The sequence below is a fragment of the Pipistrellus hanaki genome (genome assembly GCF_964339955.1).
Source record: "Pipistrellus hanaki genome assembly, chromosome: 7".
NCBI classification, from domain to species: domain Eukaryota; kingdom Metazoa; phylum Chordata; class Mammalia; order Chiroptera; family Vespertilionidae; genus Pipistrellus; species Pipistrellus hanaki.
The window spans coordinates 12,188,965-12,205,001 of NC_140509.1; the positions used below are offsets into that span (position 1 = coordinate 12,188,965).

General features: G+C 49.1%; 1 protein-coding gene across 7 annotated transcripts in view; it reads left to right on the plus strand.

Annotated features, from left to right (window-relative positions):
- The window catches only part of BICRAL (BICRA like chromatin remodeling complex associated protein), a 100,504-nt gene extending 89,397 nt beyond the window's left edge, over window positions 1-11,107 (plus strand). For all 7 annotated transcript variants that reach the window (XM_084890263.1, XM_084890268.1, XM_084890264.1 and 4 more), the window contains 4 exons: window positions 404-549; window positions 1,968-2,062; window positions 4,289-4,391; window positions 7,536-11,107. In XM_084890263.1, the coding sequence (XP_084746389.1) occupies window positions 404-549; window positions 1,968-2,062; window positions 4,289-4,391; window positions 7,536-8,239 (1,048 nt within the window). In that variant the 3' untranslated portion in view covers window positions 8,240-11,107. The remainder of the gene's footprint in view (window positions 1-403; window positions 550-1,967; window positions 2,063-4,288; window positions 4,392-7,535) is intronic.
- Window positions 11,108-16,037: the final 4,930 nt, after the last annotated feature.

A 16,037-nucleotide genomic window follows, 5' to 3' on the forward strand; every position in this document is an offset into this window, starting at 1 on the left:
TGCCGTCTTAGCATACCACGTGCCTGTGGCTGGCAGGCGTCTCTGAGGGGAGGTTGGTTTGAGAAACTCCTATGTTCCGAACAGAAATGCTCGCATAAGCGCAGTTGGCCAGTGCTCAGGCGTTACCGGGTCTGTGTGAGCCCACACGTGCGTGGTTGGTAGGAATACAGCTTCTGAGGTCAGGGCCAGCGTTTGCCTTCCCTGTGGGTGGCTACACTGAACTCTGAACCACTCTGGTGTACAAAGTATGAAACGAGGAAAACCAGAAGTGCTGTACTTTGGACAGTAACGTTCCTGTACGTCTTACTCTCTCTGCATGCAAAGGATCGTTTCTTCTTTCTGCGGGAGAGGGGGTTCGGTCTCTTCCCGTGACTTTGCATCGACATCAGCCTCTCTCTTCCAGCATCCTCGAGCAGCTGCAGAGGGACCAAGCCCACGCCGTGACCCCCGACAAGAGTCAGTTCCGGTGTCTCAGCGACGCGGTGCAGAGGCTGCTCGCCTACCACGTGTGCCAGGGCTCCATGCCCACCGAGGAGGACCTGCGGAAAGGTACCCGCTGGGCCCCTCGGCGCCCCCTGTGGATGCCCCGCAGACGGCAGCCAGGCTGTTCTTCATCGGTTACTTACTCCGTTTCCCAGTCTGTGTTTGGGGTCGTGGCTTTTCTTCTCGGTATTCTGGGAAGGGATACCCGAGTGCCAGGGTCTTTGTGGACACATCCTGGGGCAGTGGAGGCACAGCATTGTCTGGGCTGCTGGCTGCAGCGGGACGGCTGTGCCCAGGGACTCAGGCGGAGTCCTCCTGTTTAGGCGAGTGCACGCTCTTAGCTCTCACCACCAGTTCTGTGAGGTGCATCGATCCTTCAGCCCCGAACATTCTTGCAGGTTCCAGAGTGAGTCCAGGGCATTGCTGTATGTCAAGAAACTGGTAGAAAGGGGTTAAGGATAAGTTCCTCATCTCAACCCAGCACTCAGCCCGATCTCATTCCTGATCCGCTGCCTCCCCCAGCTGTGCAGCCTACCTAGCTCTGCCCGCCCTCCCACCGCCATCCCCAGGCTGACTCCGGGGTTCCCCCACTGCTTGCATCCTCCTTCAGCCGCCAGTCTCACTCCCACAGGAAAGGGGAAGCGGCCGTAACCCCACAGCCACTGTGACCAGGGCCTCTGAGCTGAGTGTCGTGGTCTCGGTCAGTCCGCCGTGAGCTTCCCGGGGAGGCCCAGATCCGCACTGAGCAGGCCGTGAGGACTGTGAGAGTGAGGTAGAAACGTGAGACCTGGGAGACCAACAGACAAGGACAGAACACAGCACCATGGTCTGCAGGGGACCGTGAGCTAGTGTGTCTGTAGATAACACTGCCCTGTCCAGACAGTAGACTTCATTGTTCCAGCTGTTTCTCTTTTTATATGATTGGCAGGGAGGGAGACATGGTATTTGTTGCTGCTCTGTGTGATATGGTTTTCTTTTATAGGTGATGTTAAAAATACTGTATTTTTGGATTCCTTTTTTTTAATCCTCACCTGAGGATATTTTTCCAAAGAGAGTGGAAGAGAAAGGGAAGGGCAGAGAGAAATATTGATGTCAGAGAAGCACATCGATTGGTTGCCTCCTGCACATGCCCTGACCTGGGCCCAGGCTGGCAGGAGCCTGCGACCGAGGTACATGCCCTTGACCGGAATCAAACCCGGGACCCTTTGGTCTGCAGGCCGACTTTCCTCTTACTGAGCCAAACCGGCCAGGGCTGGTTTTGGATTCTTAGTTAAAGTTAATAGAAGCTAGTATTGGACTCAGCTTCCACAGTCACATTCCGGTGCGGAGTGAGGGGAGGCAGCGCAGAAGCATGACGCTCTGAGCAGAGGAAATGGCCACAGACAGGACCTGTGTGAACGGTGAAGAGAAGGCAGTCCGGTCTGAGAACGGAAAGGCTATGGATGATTGGCACTCTCTTACTGTTTCTCCCTCTCTTCTTACAGTCGACAATGAATTCGAAACAGTTGCCACTCAGCTCCTGAAAAGGACCCAAGCTATGCTTAACAAGTACAGATGCCTGCTCCTTGAGGATGCCATGGTAAGCCCTGCCGCCAGGCACGTTTGTTCTTAAGCTCCGCAGGTCACAGCCACCGATTCAGAGAGAAAAGCTTCGGGGATCACATTCCCCAGCAGAGTTTAGAAGGCACCGATGTTCAAGGTTTCAGAAAACCTTTCCCAGCAGGCGCTGTCTATTGTGCGGTGCGGAATGTGGTCGCTCACCGTCCCTGCCGCTGTGATGGCTCCAGATGAGGAACCTCGGCCAGTGGCTGGCAAACGCATTAGTCAACCGAGTGGCAACCGCGGCTCACGAGTTTGCCGACCACTGACCTAGGCTCTGGTCAAGTAATTGGCCCCGGCGCACAGCTGTGAGTCTGTAGGGCAATTAGCAGAGCCAGGATGCAGCCCAGCCCCCGGGGCCTGGTCCACACCTCGGTGCTGTGTGCTGCCCTCCCCCGCCCAGAGCGGGCGGCCTGGGAGCACCGCAGTGAAGGTTCACAGCAGCAGCCGGACAGACTGGGTGGTGACAGGTGTTACAATTAATTTTGTCTTGTTTTTGACTGATTGTTAACATGCCGTAAAATTCATGCTTAATTTTAAAATGTACAACCTGATAGTTTTTTTTAGCATATTCACAAGACTGTGCAACCATCACCACTGTCTAATTCCAGAACATTTTCATCACCTCAAATAGCAACTGGCATTGCTTTTATTTTTTTATTATTATTTTTTAAAATATATTTTATTGATTTTTTACAGAGAGGAAGGGAAAGGGATAGAGAGCTAGAAACATCAATGAGAGAGAAACACCAATCAGCTGCCTCCTGCACACCCCCTTACTGGGGATGTGCCCTCAACCAATTGTTGCCCTTGACCTGAATCGAACCTGGGACCCCTCAGTCTGCAGGCCGATGCTCTATCCACTGAGCCAAACCGGCTAGGGCTGAAATAGTTGTTCTTATATTGATAACCATTTCTAAAACAAAATTGTGAGATGTCAAAAAGACTATCACTTTTGAGGAAAGGACCATTTGTTTGGTCAAACTGTATCTGCCATGAGTTTTCACGTTAAATAAGACCCAGAAATGTAGCTTAAGATTTGTTTCTGTATGGCACAAACTAATTTTAAGGATAAAATTAAATAAAAAACACAAATTTAAGCATAGCAGAGTGTAAAGTAAAAGGTCATTCTAATGAAAAGATTTCCAACATGTTAGCAGAAGGGGAAATAAGAAAGGCACAAAACAGTATGTATTGTTGCTATCATTTATGTGCAGAATATATTTTTAAAAAGAGGACATAAATGAGTGTGTGTGCATGATCTACCTCTGGAAGAGTGTGTTACTCTGCTAGGAATGGGGTGCCTCCAGGGAGAGACACTGGGGAGAGGGGAGGGTCCAGGGGAGGCAAAGAAGAAGGCTTACTTTTTGCATCCCCCTTAATGCCAATGGGTAGATTGCCTTTCCCCAAAAAAACTCAATTTTATTTATTTGTTCATTTCTTATTTTATTTTCAAACCTGTATGATTTTATTAATTGGCGTCTCCCCAATAAATTCAATGAGAGAGAGGAAACAGGGATAAAAAGATAAGATGATCCATCCATCATTGCCCCAGAAGTACTCGCCTCATTTAGATAAAAATACATTTTTTTTTAAATGCATCCTAGCCTGGCCAGTGTGGCTCAGTGGTTGAGCATTGACCTATGAACCAGGAAGTCACAGTTCGATTCGTTTACAGTCAGGGCTCTTGCCCAGGTTGTGGCTCAATTCTCAGTGTGGGGCATGCAGGAGGCAGCCGATCAATGATTATATCTCATCATTGAAGTTTCTATCTCTTTCTCTCCCTCGCTGAAACCAATTAAAAAATAAAAATAAAAAACAAAATTTTTTAAAATATATACTTTTATTGATTTTAGAGAGGAAGGAAGAGGGAGAGAGAGATAGTGATGAGAGAGAATCATTGATTGGCTGCCTTCTGCACGCCCCCCTCTGGGGATTGAGCCCGCAACCCTAACCTGTGCCCTTCACCAGAATCAAACCCAGGACCCCTCAGTCCACAGGCTGCCGCTCTATCCACCAAGCCAAACCAGCCAGGGCCAAAAACTTCTTAAAAAAATGCATTCTAATGATGTGGCAAGGAAAACTGACTGAATGGGCACCTGGAACTTAGACATTAAGCTCTCGTTTCTGACTGCTTCAGTGGTCCCAACAATGCAAGGAGATGTTTGCGCTTGTTAAAGGGATGACCGGACTCTCTCCTTTTCAGCGGATTAACCCCTCGGCTGAGATGGTGATGATCGACAGAATGTTCAACCAGGAGGAGAGGGCGTCTCTGTCCCGGGACAAGCGGCTGGCACTGGTGGACCCCGGTGAGTCCCGTGGGGCTGAAGGTGGAGGAGCCTCCACCATGGCTCAGGGGCCATGGGCCTGTGGGGACTGGGTCTGAACCCCCTTTGGTACGGAACCTGAAGGTAGAGCATGAAAATGGGGAGAACAAGCCCGGAGTTGAGAGCAGGATATGAATACTTGAGAAGGTCTTTAGTCTACAAAATGGAATTTCACATTCAGTTAAGTGATTATTTTCCCCCATTGTGAACTTAAACTTCTCAGTTGTTCTCTAATTTTTGAGAACTAACTTAAATCAGAAGCCTTCCAAGAAGCAGTTAAAACTCAGTAAATTATTGGGTTATCTCACTATGTACATGGGACTGTTAGGGGAAAAGTCAGTAAAACACAGTCCCTAGCCACAGTTAGGAAATTGCAATGCTCCATGTGAGTACTTTTCTCTTCCCCACCAGTTAATGCATGTTAGATTTGACCTACATTCTGCCTATGTTTTTAAAAATAATTTTTAATTGAATTCAGAAGAAGGGAGAGGGGGAGAGAGATAGAAACATCAATGATGAGAGAGAATCATTGATAGGCTGCTTCCTACATGCCCCACACTGGAGATTGAGCTCACAATCTGGGCACGTGTCCTGACTGGGAATCAAACCGTGACCTCCTGGTTCATAGGTCAGCGCTCAACCACAGAGCCACGCCAGCCAGGCACATTTTGCCTATTAAAAATGAATTCTCTTTACTTTTTTCTAGCCTCTAATATTGTTTAAATCAAATAACATTACAGCAATTCATGGCATATAGGTTTTACCCATACTCTCACCTTCCTATAAGAGAAATGTTTTTATTCTCCAAATTTTCTTCTACTGCTGTTCTGGTTTCCATGTACATACATCATTTACATATAGTTATAATCATGTGTCATATGCTAGATAAAATTTTATTAACTTTCTTCCATTTAACCAACTGAGGTGTTTTTTTAAAATATATTTTTATTGATATCAGAGAGGAATGGAGAGATAGATAGAAACATCAATGATGAGAATCACTGATTGGCTGCCTCCTGTACGCCCTACACTGGGAGTCAAGCCCACAACCTGGACATGTGCCCTGATAGGGAATTGAATCGAGACCTCCTGGTTCACAGGTCTGCTCAACACTGAGCCACACCGGCCAAGCCAAACCTTCCACAGTTAGGAAATTGCAATGATCCATTTTGGCCAAGCTGAAATTTTTATCACGTTGTTAAAGTCTTTCAAAATAATATTTAATAAATGTTAATGTATTCATTTGAAACTTAGCTAATACATTCTCCTATATTGGACTATTACAGTAAGTTCTCAATGTCATCTACAGTTTCTTAGAAACTGCAGTTTCATGCAAAACAACCCTAAGGAAACCAATTTTGCCATAGGTTAATTGAGATAAACTAGAGTTCTGTTCCTATGGCATATTTCTGGTCATAGAAACATCAAACTTCTAAATAAAGATCCAAACATTTATAATAAACACTGAAATAAATGTGAACTACACATACATTTAAGAAAGATTAATAAAAACATGCCCTAGCTAGTTTTGCTCAGTGGATAGAGCATCAGCCTGCAGACTGGGTCCTGGGTTGAATTCTGATCAAGGGCACAGGCCAGGGTTGTGGGCTCTTCCCCAGGTGGGGGCATGCAGGAGGCAGCCAATCAGTGATTCTCTCTCATCATTGATGTTTCTGTCTCTTTCCTTCTCCCTTCCTCTCTGAAATCAATAAAATATATATTTTTAAAAGAGACAGAAAGATTATTTGGAATGATTCAGCCCAGAAAACCTGGGGTGTCTGCCTTCTGAGCTCTATCCCCAAGTCCCCAGTCCTGGCTTCTGCTCTCACAGCTCCAGTCCACTCAACCCCCTTCTGCTGGAGCACGAGGTGGGGGCTCCACAGGATAGTTTGTGCACTGGCCCTTTAAGAGGGTGCCTGCATTTTCAGCTGTTACTCCCTGGCAGACAGCATCCTGCAGCTTTCACAGCCTGAAGTTGTGTGGTCTCCCTTCTCAGCTGTGGTGCTCTCTGCTGGGGACCCGTCTTGGGGATTAGATCCCAGGGTTCTCAGTGGAATCCCCTCCTTTCTCCCCAGCTGAGATATCGCTCTGGGACTTCAGTTGCTGTCTCTGAGCGCCTCTGCCCCTCCTACCACTCTATACTCTCTCCACTCGGGTATCAGGTTCTCTCCTGCGAGTTTTCTGTTGATTATTCAGGAAGTTTTTCTGTATTTTAGATGTAACTCCAATTCATTCCTGGGAGCGTGTCCATGTAGCATCCACTTACTCTGCCGCCATTTTTAATCCTCGAGATATGGATTCTATACTTTATGAGGTTACGAGGCGTTGGGGGGAGGGTGTAAAGGCATCAGTTACCCACAACTGTATCTGCCCTAAGCGACTGTAGCAGTCGGGTCCGCAGCTCGTCCCTCCCTCCCCCTGTCTCAGGCCTGACCGGGCCTGGTCTGTGGCTCGGGCCTGAGCCTGAGGGGTCTGCTTCGGTGGCAGGGGCTGCACTGTTGGCACCCCGCTGACAGGACACCTGCCTCAGCGCCCGTCACTTCAGAGCTAACACTCTCTGTGCTAGCGTCTGTCTGCCTTCCTCTGTACCCCCAGCCCCTGCATCCTTACTTCCATCTCTCTTGCCCGGTCCTTGGCCCTTCAGGCCTGGCCCAGTGCACTGCTCGCTCAGACACGGCTCCTCCGAGCAGAGCAGACGTCACCTGGATGCATGTTGACCTGGCAGTGTGCCGCTGGCTGTTCCAGGTCCCCATGTGCGTCTTAGGGGCTGGCATGCCATCACCCGGACACCTGGTTGTGTCCATCATACCCACCCCCTGCCCAAGCCTCTGCTCCAGGGAGGACACGGCTGGTCCTGCAGCTCCTCTGTCTGGGACTTGCAGAGCCGGCCTGTAACAAACTGAGCCAACGGGAGCGCGGGAGCGGGCTCTGCGCCTCCGGCTCCCCTCCCCACTGTCAGCCAGCAGCTACTCTGCAAAGGGGTGCAGCTCCTGGCAGCAGCTCTGCACCCCCTTGGATCCCGTAGACCTCCTGCTGGGCAGGCTGGCTCCACGCTGACCCCACCAGGGTCCGTGGTGTTGCCCTTCCTCCTCCGTCCATTCACGTTCTCTCCGCTCCCCTTTCCAGAGGGCTTTCAAGCCGATTTCTGCTGCTCCTTCCAACCTGACAACGCTGCTCGCGAGCCGCCGTGTGGCCCGAGTGACCAGCACGGCAGCCACAGCACCAGCTCGCTGCCCAAGGCCGGGAGCAGGGACCGAGCCCGGGCCGGCCCGGCGGAGCCCGTGAACCACGCCCCGGGTCAGCCAGTGCCTAACCACCTCGTGGTCTCCGCCGAGGGGAGCGTCTCCAGGAAGACGGAGTGCCTGGGCCCGGGGCAGCCGCGGGACCCCGCCGCGGGCAGCGAGGGCAACCCCGGCCCCGAGGGGCCCCGGAGAACCGCGGCCCGGCCCGACCCCGGCCCCGAGGGCAAGCTCCCGGGCCTCCTGGTGGACGCCCGCCTGGAGACGGCGCGCAGCAACTCCTTCCCGGACCGGGCGCGCCGCAGCCCGCCCGAGCACGCCTCGCCCACGGACGTGCTGAAGGGCTCCGGGGAGCCCCAGCCGGACCTGCAGCTCAGCCGGAGCCTGGAGACCACGTTCAAGAACATCCTGGAGCTCAAGGCGGCGGGCCGGCCGGCACCCGGCGGCGGCGTGGAGCTGGGCTTCCCCGGCTTCTCCCCCATGGCCGCGCAGGACCACTGCCTGGAGAAGCTGGCCCCGGACCACGGCCAGGGCGTCGTGGAGACGGACTCCATTTTAGAAGCCGCTGTAAATAGTATCCTAGAGTGTTAATACGGCCTCCGCCCCGCCCCGCCGCCCGTCTTTCCTGCAAACCAACGGAGCCCCCCAGCCTGCCCGGTGTTCATCACGCCTGCTCCTCCCGTTCCGTCCAGAGCAATACTCGTCGTGGGTCCGGGAGACCCGCCAGCAAGATCAGTCCTGGTTAGAAAGCAGTCTGATAGGCCCGACACATTGCAAGTGTTTGAAAGCGCTTTTAGTCATTTTTTTTGTTTGTTTGTTTACTTGTTTTATTTTCCTAAAAATACTGTGTAACTCAATGAGATCATAGTACACTTGGCCCTGGGTAAAAAAAATATTCTGACAATCATAAGTCATTTGAAAAGAACAGACTTATTAAAGAAAATCAAACAGGACTGATAGAAGCTACTTTTTAAAGAATATCCCACTGTATCTCCAAATTTTGGCTTTTTGGTTTTGTTGCTGTTGCTGGAGGGGAGACCACGTGGCCCTCCCCCTGGCCGCCTCAGCAGGAGTTGCTGGCCGCTGCGGGGACCCCTCGGCCCTGGGGTGGCCCCGGCTGGCGGCCGGTGGCGAGGGAGCAGGCGTGTGCAGGGCGGGCCGCCCCGTTCTCGGTCAGGTGCTTTGCCGATGCTCCCGGAGCGCAGCCTCGTGCCTTTCCAGCACCTCGTGGTGGCTCCCCCGGCCCTGCTCCCTCAGCGCCACAGCTCACAGAGCCTGCGCGGGCTGAGCGCAGGGAGGGGAAGCCAGTGACAGCACAGTGTGCGGGGCGGGGCGGGGCGGGGTGCAGCCTGAGGAATAAAACCTGTATATATGTAAAAGCATATATATGTTAACTGTCGAGAAAAAACAAGCGTTTTGCATTTTATGATTGGATATAGTCAACATACGATGTACCTTTTTGTTTGTTGCTGGGTTCTATTTCCTTTCACCTCTCTTTGCACCCTCTCCCACAACAAACAGCCGAGCGTCAAAAGCACTTTCATTTGAAAACCGTGTTGTCATTTTTCTGTTTAAACCTTAAGGGGACTTTGGCCTTGTTTTTGCTGCTTGTTATCTGAGAACAGTAGTCACCCCTGGCAGCAGTCCTTACCAAAACACAGACAAACCAAAGGTAGCCAGCCAGCCCCCCACGGAGCGAGGAGTCCCACGCCAGAGCCGAAGGACATGCCCTGTCATGTGTGTGGCCCGTGTTCATGTCAGTGAGCATGACACTGCTTTATTTATTTATGTTTCTTTTCAGGGAGCTTTCCCCATTTCCTTCCTTTTGTACCCGCCCAGGTCATCCCATTTCTGTTGTTACTGTCACTCTGGTGTCATTGTAACATCAGCGTGTCCTGAACTTGGGAAGCTACATCATGGTGTTTGCTATGTACTATCACACGTGTGTGAATGTGCCCGAGTGTTCAGGTCCCCAGGCCGCTGTGCTGACAGTGTGCACACACGCTCCCTCTTCTGTGTGTGCACGCTCTCACGTGTCTGGTTGGGCCTGCTTCTGGCTGTCCGCACAATGCGGTGACTCCCTCTGTCATCATGTTGGACATTTCTTTCCAGATTGGCCTGTGACGGAAAGGAACGTTTCTGATTGCTAGAAAACACAGCAACAGAAGACTGATGCCCCCCTGCCCCCTCGGCCCACCACACAGAGAAGCCCTGCGAGACAGCCTTCTCCCCACGCCCACCCGCCAATAGAAGCCGGGAAACGTGGGCCATGAGGGTTACCATGTTTTCCTTACTTGTGCCAATGTCCACGATGCAGATCCCCCCTTTTCCTTTATTGTAACATATTAGAAAGATAAGTTGGTGTTGCCAGTTGGAACTTTCTGTTTGGGCAGCCCTGGGTTGGCACCTGCCCCGACCCCCAAGATTTCACAGGCTCATGCTCCCCTAATTCCTAGCAAGTATTAAAGATGGTTCCTCCTGATCAAATTCTCCTCATCGTGGAACTTTATACCCGGAAGCCTCTGCGAAGGCTGCTGCTGAGTTACATTAATTACTGCGAATCAGTGGAATTCTCAAAGAGACTAGATAAGCTTTGTGTACATTCGTCTCACCTCTTCCCCGTCCTGTCCCGCTGCCCCAAACCCCGCTTTTCGATATACCATCTTCCGGGGTTTTTAAGCCCTAACACCTGTCTAGCAAATGGAGAGCCTAAATCTACCAAAATGAAACTTGTAAATTTCTGTGTCCCTGTATGTAAGTTTACTTTTTATGGAGGAAAGGTCCTAGATAATGGCAAATGAAGATGACGAGATGTGTTTTACTCCTGTGATTAGGTTATGCGCACATAGGTCATACTCCGCATGCCGAGCCCTCTGGCGAAGGGTACGAGGGCTCAGCCTCAGATGGCCAACCTTCAGGTTCATAGTCAAAGTTAAGTTTTAGAACTACTTGTACTCCGTAACAAAAATCATTTCTCTCTTTTTTTTTTTTCCTGTTGTTGTGGAAAGGTGTGAATTTGTTATTAAGCATTTGATTTTCTGTGTCCTTAAGTACTGCCTAAAAGGTAAAGCAAATTTTAAACTGGCAATTACGAAAAAAAGAACTATTTTAGCTCCGAAGAATTTAGTAGACTTTGTTAGATTAGGGAGGCCTTACAGACTGACTTGACTTAAAGAGGACGCGTCACTCACTGTCTGTGTGGTGTGGGCTTTATTTGCTTAAATACCTTCATTTGTATAGTATGTCTCACTTGAAATTGCTTTGTATACATTTTGTAAAAATATTTATAAAATGTTTTGTAAAAAAGTATAACAAATTGCAGTTTATTTTGTTATGTTGGATAAATACTGTTAAAAGAAACCAGTCAGTAACTATATTGTTAACCCATGGTTAGGAAATGTTTAGTTGGAGATTACAAAATGAAACAACCATTGCAATACAGCCAAAGATTTGGGAAAATGTGCAACTGTGATTGTCTTGATTTGCAAGTAGGAATGGCTGCTTTTCCCAGAAGACGGGTAAGTAAGTGTCCAGTGGGAGTTCTATTCAAATAAACTCGCCATTGCCAAAGCCTAGCCTAGGCAGTGAGAAGGCAGGATTGTAACTGATCGGCCTTTCCAAACAGTTACAAATTACACCAAGTTGGCCGGGGAGAAGGTTTAGGCCTGTGCATCTCTGGCCTCCATCCCAGCTCCTGTCACATGGACCCTTCCTTAACCAGCGAAGGAAAAATGGGGTCATCTGAGAAGTTGGATAAGTGAGCTTCATTCTGTAGGCAGTTTTCTTCCATATATTCCTATATTTACTTTGTTTCTTCAAGGACAAGAAGGTAAGGGGATAAAGGACAGAAGAAGAGCCCTGCCCGTGTGCTCGGCTGGGCATCACCCCGTGCACTGAGAGGTGGCTGGTTTGACTGTGGGCTCAGTCCCCAGTAGGTGACATGCAGGAGGCAGCCACTTGATGTTAGACTCTCACATTGACGTTTCTCTTTTCTCCCTTCCACTCTCTCTCTAAAAGTCAACAAACTATTCTCTTTTTTAAAATTTAATATATTTTTATTGATCTCAGAGAGGAAAGGAGGAAAGATAGAAACATCAATGATAAGAGAGAATCGTTGATCAGCTGCCACCTGCACACTCCCCACTGGGGACTGAGCCTGAAATCCAGGCGTATGTCCCAACCCTAAAGCAAACTATTTCACATAAGCCTTGTTCCAGCACTGCCTGGGTAGCTCAGAGCATTGTCTCGATACACCAAGGTTGTGTTTTCAATCCCCAGGTAGGGCACAAATAAGAATCAACCAGTGGCCGAAACCGGTTTGGCTCAGTGGATAGAGCGTCGGTCTGCGGACTGAAAGGTCCCAGGTTCGATTCCGGTCAAGGGCATGTACAATACCTTGGTTGCGGGTACATCCCCAGTAGGGGGTGTGCAAGAGGCAACTGGTCGATGTTTCTCATCGATGTTTCTAGCTCTCTATCCCTCTCCCTTCCTCTCTGTGAAAAATCAATAAAATATATTTTAAAAAAAAGAAAAGAAAAAAGAAATTTATCTAAAAAAAAAAAAAAAAAAAAGAATCAACCAGTGAATGCATGATAAGTGGAACAACAAATCTCTCTTTCTAAAACCAATAAATAAAAATTTAGCCCTTGCCAGGATGGCTCAGTTGGTTGGAGCATCATACCATGTACGAAAGGTTTTGGGTTCAATTCCCAATCAGGGCACATACCCAAGTTGTGGGTTCTGTCTCTGATTGGTCAGGGCGCATGTGGGAAGCAACCCATGTTTCTCACGTCTCTCAATTTTTTTTAATTAAAGTATAAATAAATAATTTAAGTTTATTCCAGAACTAACATGTTTCTCTTTGGAGTCACACCCTTGACCACAATGGTAAGAAATAAAATTAGCCCCACGAGGCTCTTCTGAGTTCCTGCCCTCACGAGGGGGACTCTACCCAAATTGTTTGGGAAACTACCAGAGGGTGAGAGTATAGGACTCCTTAAATTTTCCTTTGGGACCTAGAATTTATATGTACAGCCTTATTTATGGTTTCATTGCTTCCCCTGCCCTTAAAACAGTAGCAGTGGTGAACACAACATTCAGCAACAACCAATATGTAAACCGGAAGCTGTCCTCTTTATAACAGAAATTAGGATCGTTACTGCTTGCATTGTCACATCAGTGGATGGATTCCCTAATCGTTTTTATTTTTGCAGTGTTGCCCTGATGCCGAGCTCCTCCCCTTACTAAGGACAAATGTGTGTCCATCCTGACGCTCTTGTCCCTCTTGGACCCTTTGCACTGGGGATGCCCCCTGGGTGATGCGTTAGAAGGAGGGACCATCTGGCTGCTTAGGTTAGAATCAGTCTCTGTCCCCAGAGGAAAGAACCGGCATCTTCTCTGAGGAGGGGGAAGCCCCAGCCCTGGCTGTGGCGGCGGGAGGCCTTGTTTCAGGAGGGACCCCAGTATTCCCTGACGTGGAGGAAGTAGCCAGTGGGTTCTTGGGGACCCAGCTGAAGATGGAGAGCGGTACCCGCCAAACCTGGGACAGTTACAGGCACGGGGCTAGCCACCGGGACGTGTGCGGCTGAGGGTGATTTCTGCTCTCGAGGAGCTCCACATCTAGAGGGAAAACACGCCAATAAGTAGGTACATCTGGGAACCAACCAATGGAGTTCCAGAGAAGAGAGACTGGAGCTGAAACTCCAGACCTGCCGCTAGGTAGAGAGCGACAGATGGGATTTCCATGCCCTGGTGGTTAGTGCAGTTTCCTGAGTGACGTTTGGGAAAAAATATAGACTCTGTGCAGGAGTGACGTTAAGGACGTTTGTAATTAGAGCGTGAATATGGAGAAATCTGTCCCAAGTATGCGCACAAATGCTGGAGGCGCGTTTGTCGTAAAAGGTAGGTTCTGTTGTGTGAACAGCCTGTGTCTGCATTGCTCCAGGGAAAGGCCTTTACGAAAAATCCTCTGTTCCTCGCGCACACGTGCTGCAGCCTGGCCTTTGATGACACCTGCAAAGGCAGGAAGATCCTTCTGGGAAATCAGTTTCTGTGGAGGTCAAGGAAAGCAGAGCGAGGGTGTGGGCAGCAGGATCTGGAAGCAGGTGCCAGTGCGGCGTCTGACACGGACTCAGATGCCTTCCTGCGAGTCCCTCTCAGCCCAGCTGCCTCCACAGTAAACTAGGACCGTGGTCAGCAAACTGCGGCTCTCGAGCCACATGTGGCTCTTTGGCCCCTTGAGTGTGGCTCTTCCACAAAATACCACAGCCTGGGCCAGTCTATTTTGAAGAAGTAGCGTTAGAAGAAGTTTAAAAATTTTGACTCTCAAAAGAAATTTCAATTGTTGTACTGTTGATATTTGGTTCTGTTGACTAATGAGTTTGCCGACCACTGAACTAGGAAGCCTCGTCCTGAGATGAAGCTGCCCCCATTTCTTGGTGTAAAATGGTGTGTTACTGAAGACGTATGGAAGGCAGAAAAAGCTAACGTTCCATTATCCCTGAAATAATTGAGAAGAGGTTTGGGTTTCCGGGCTTGGGTTTGGTCTCACCGTCTGCACACTGACTCCTTCGTACGCTAGCTCTCCTGTGTCTGTCCTCAGCCCTCCAAAAGCTGCTGCCCTCACCTGTTCGCTCCTTTTCCCTTCCCACTTTTGCTCCTTACGTTTGTTGTTCAAGATCAAGAGCTGTTGTCCGTGTTGTCTTCCCCAGCTCCAGGCTCATCTGGCTGCTCTCACGCTATAGTAAGTTCTCACTTAGGGTCATTAGTAGGTTCTCGGAACTTCTGCGACAAGGAAACCGATTTTACCGAAAGACAATTGATATAAACAAGTTCAGTTCCTGTGGCATCTCATCAACGTTGTCAGGTAACGATGTTATTCCAGGACCTGCTGTGATCTCTTTCCCACATGCTTCCTGGTAACCCACGTCCCTCTGAGGAAGCAACCAGGAAAGCTTCAAACAAAGGAAGTGGGCGGCCAGAAGGGTCCTAATCCAGGAAGGAGGTGTGGGGCAGATAGGAAACTGCAGATGGACCCGAGTGTGTGTGTGTGTGTGTGTGTGTGTGTGTGTGTGTGTGTGGTTTTGCCTTACGGAGAAGGCACTGCTTAATTAAGAGAAAAGAGTAGGACTACAAATAACCCCAAAGTGCAGAGAATACTGACATAACTTACTGTGGGTTTTGTTAGCAAAGGGATCCTGGGGTTAATTCAGGGAACCACAGAATGTTGGCCCTGAAAGGAGTTTAAAAAACATATAGTCGAGGAGTTTCTAAAACAGACAAATCACAAGAGGCTGATGACCTAGGAGTTTTCATTAAACTAATCAATAAGTGATAAACAAAGGTCATACCACCAAATGTAAGCCTTGCTCCACTCCCATTTTCCAAAAATAATACTCACCTACACTTTTTTTTTATGTCCTTCCAAAATTATAATATACAAATACATCTATAGCCAAAAAAACAAAAACAACTAGGACCATTCCCTCACATCCTGTTCTGTACCTTTGCTTTTTCAAATACAATACAGACATTTTCCAAATGTCTTGGAATTTTATAGTCAGGGGTGGTGGTGGGGGGCGCCCTCAGCCCAGTCTGCACCCACTCAAAGTCTGGGACCCCTGAGGGGTCCTTAGCCCTGCTGTGGAGGCAGTAGAGGCTCCTGCCACTGCCCTGCACTCGCCAGCCAAGAGCCCGGCTTCTGGCTGAGCAGCGCTCACCTTGTGGGAGCTCACTGACCCCCAGGGGGGCAGCTCCTGCGTTGAACATCTGCCCCCTGGTGGTCAGTGTGCATCATATCAACCAGTCATTCCACAGTTCAGTCAATTTGCATATTATGGTTTTATAGGATTCTTTGATTGCAAGCAACAGAAACTGATCTGGTTAACAAGCATAAGGGGTTTTATAGGAAGGGTAAGGATTGAAGGGAAGTTTGAAAAAACAGACTTGAGAAGCATAGGAACAAGGAAATTCCAGGTTTCACTCAGCAGGTGGGAATCTTTAAACAGCTTGTCCCAAACCTACATTCCTCCCATCACCACTGCTCAAGATTCAGAACCAAAGAAGGTAAGTGTATGGTCCCATGCCCTTCCCGCTGGGCAGGTGAGAGGACTGGGACTGATCTCCCAGAAACCCTTTCAGTTATGCGTGGAGGGCAAGCTTGTGGTACTCCACTCGCACAGATGTACACGATGAGGGAGAGACAGTTCACTAGAGAAATGGGATACTGTTGGGGCATGAGATTGGATGTCAGCAGGCCAAAAAGTGAAAATCACCTACCATTGAAGTTTTGGGGACCTACATCACTACATATAATTGCATAGTCTTCCATAAATTTAATTGTTTTTTTATTTTAGAAAGAGAGGAAGGTAGAGAGAGAGACATGTTGATT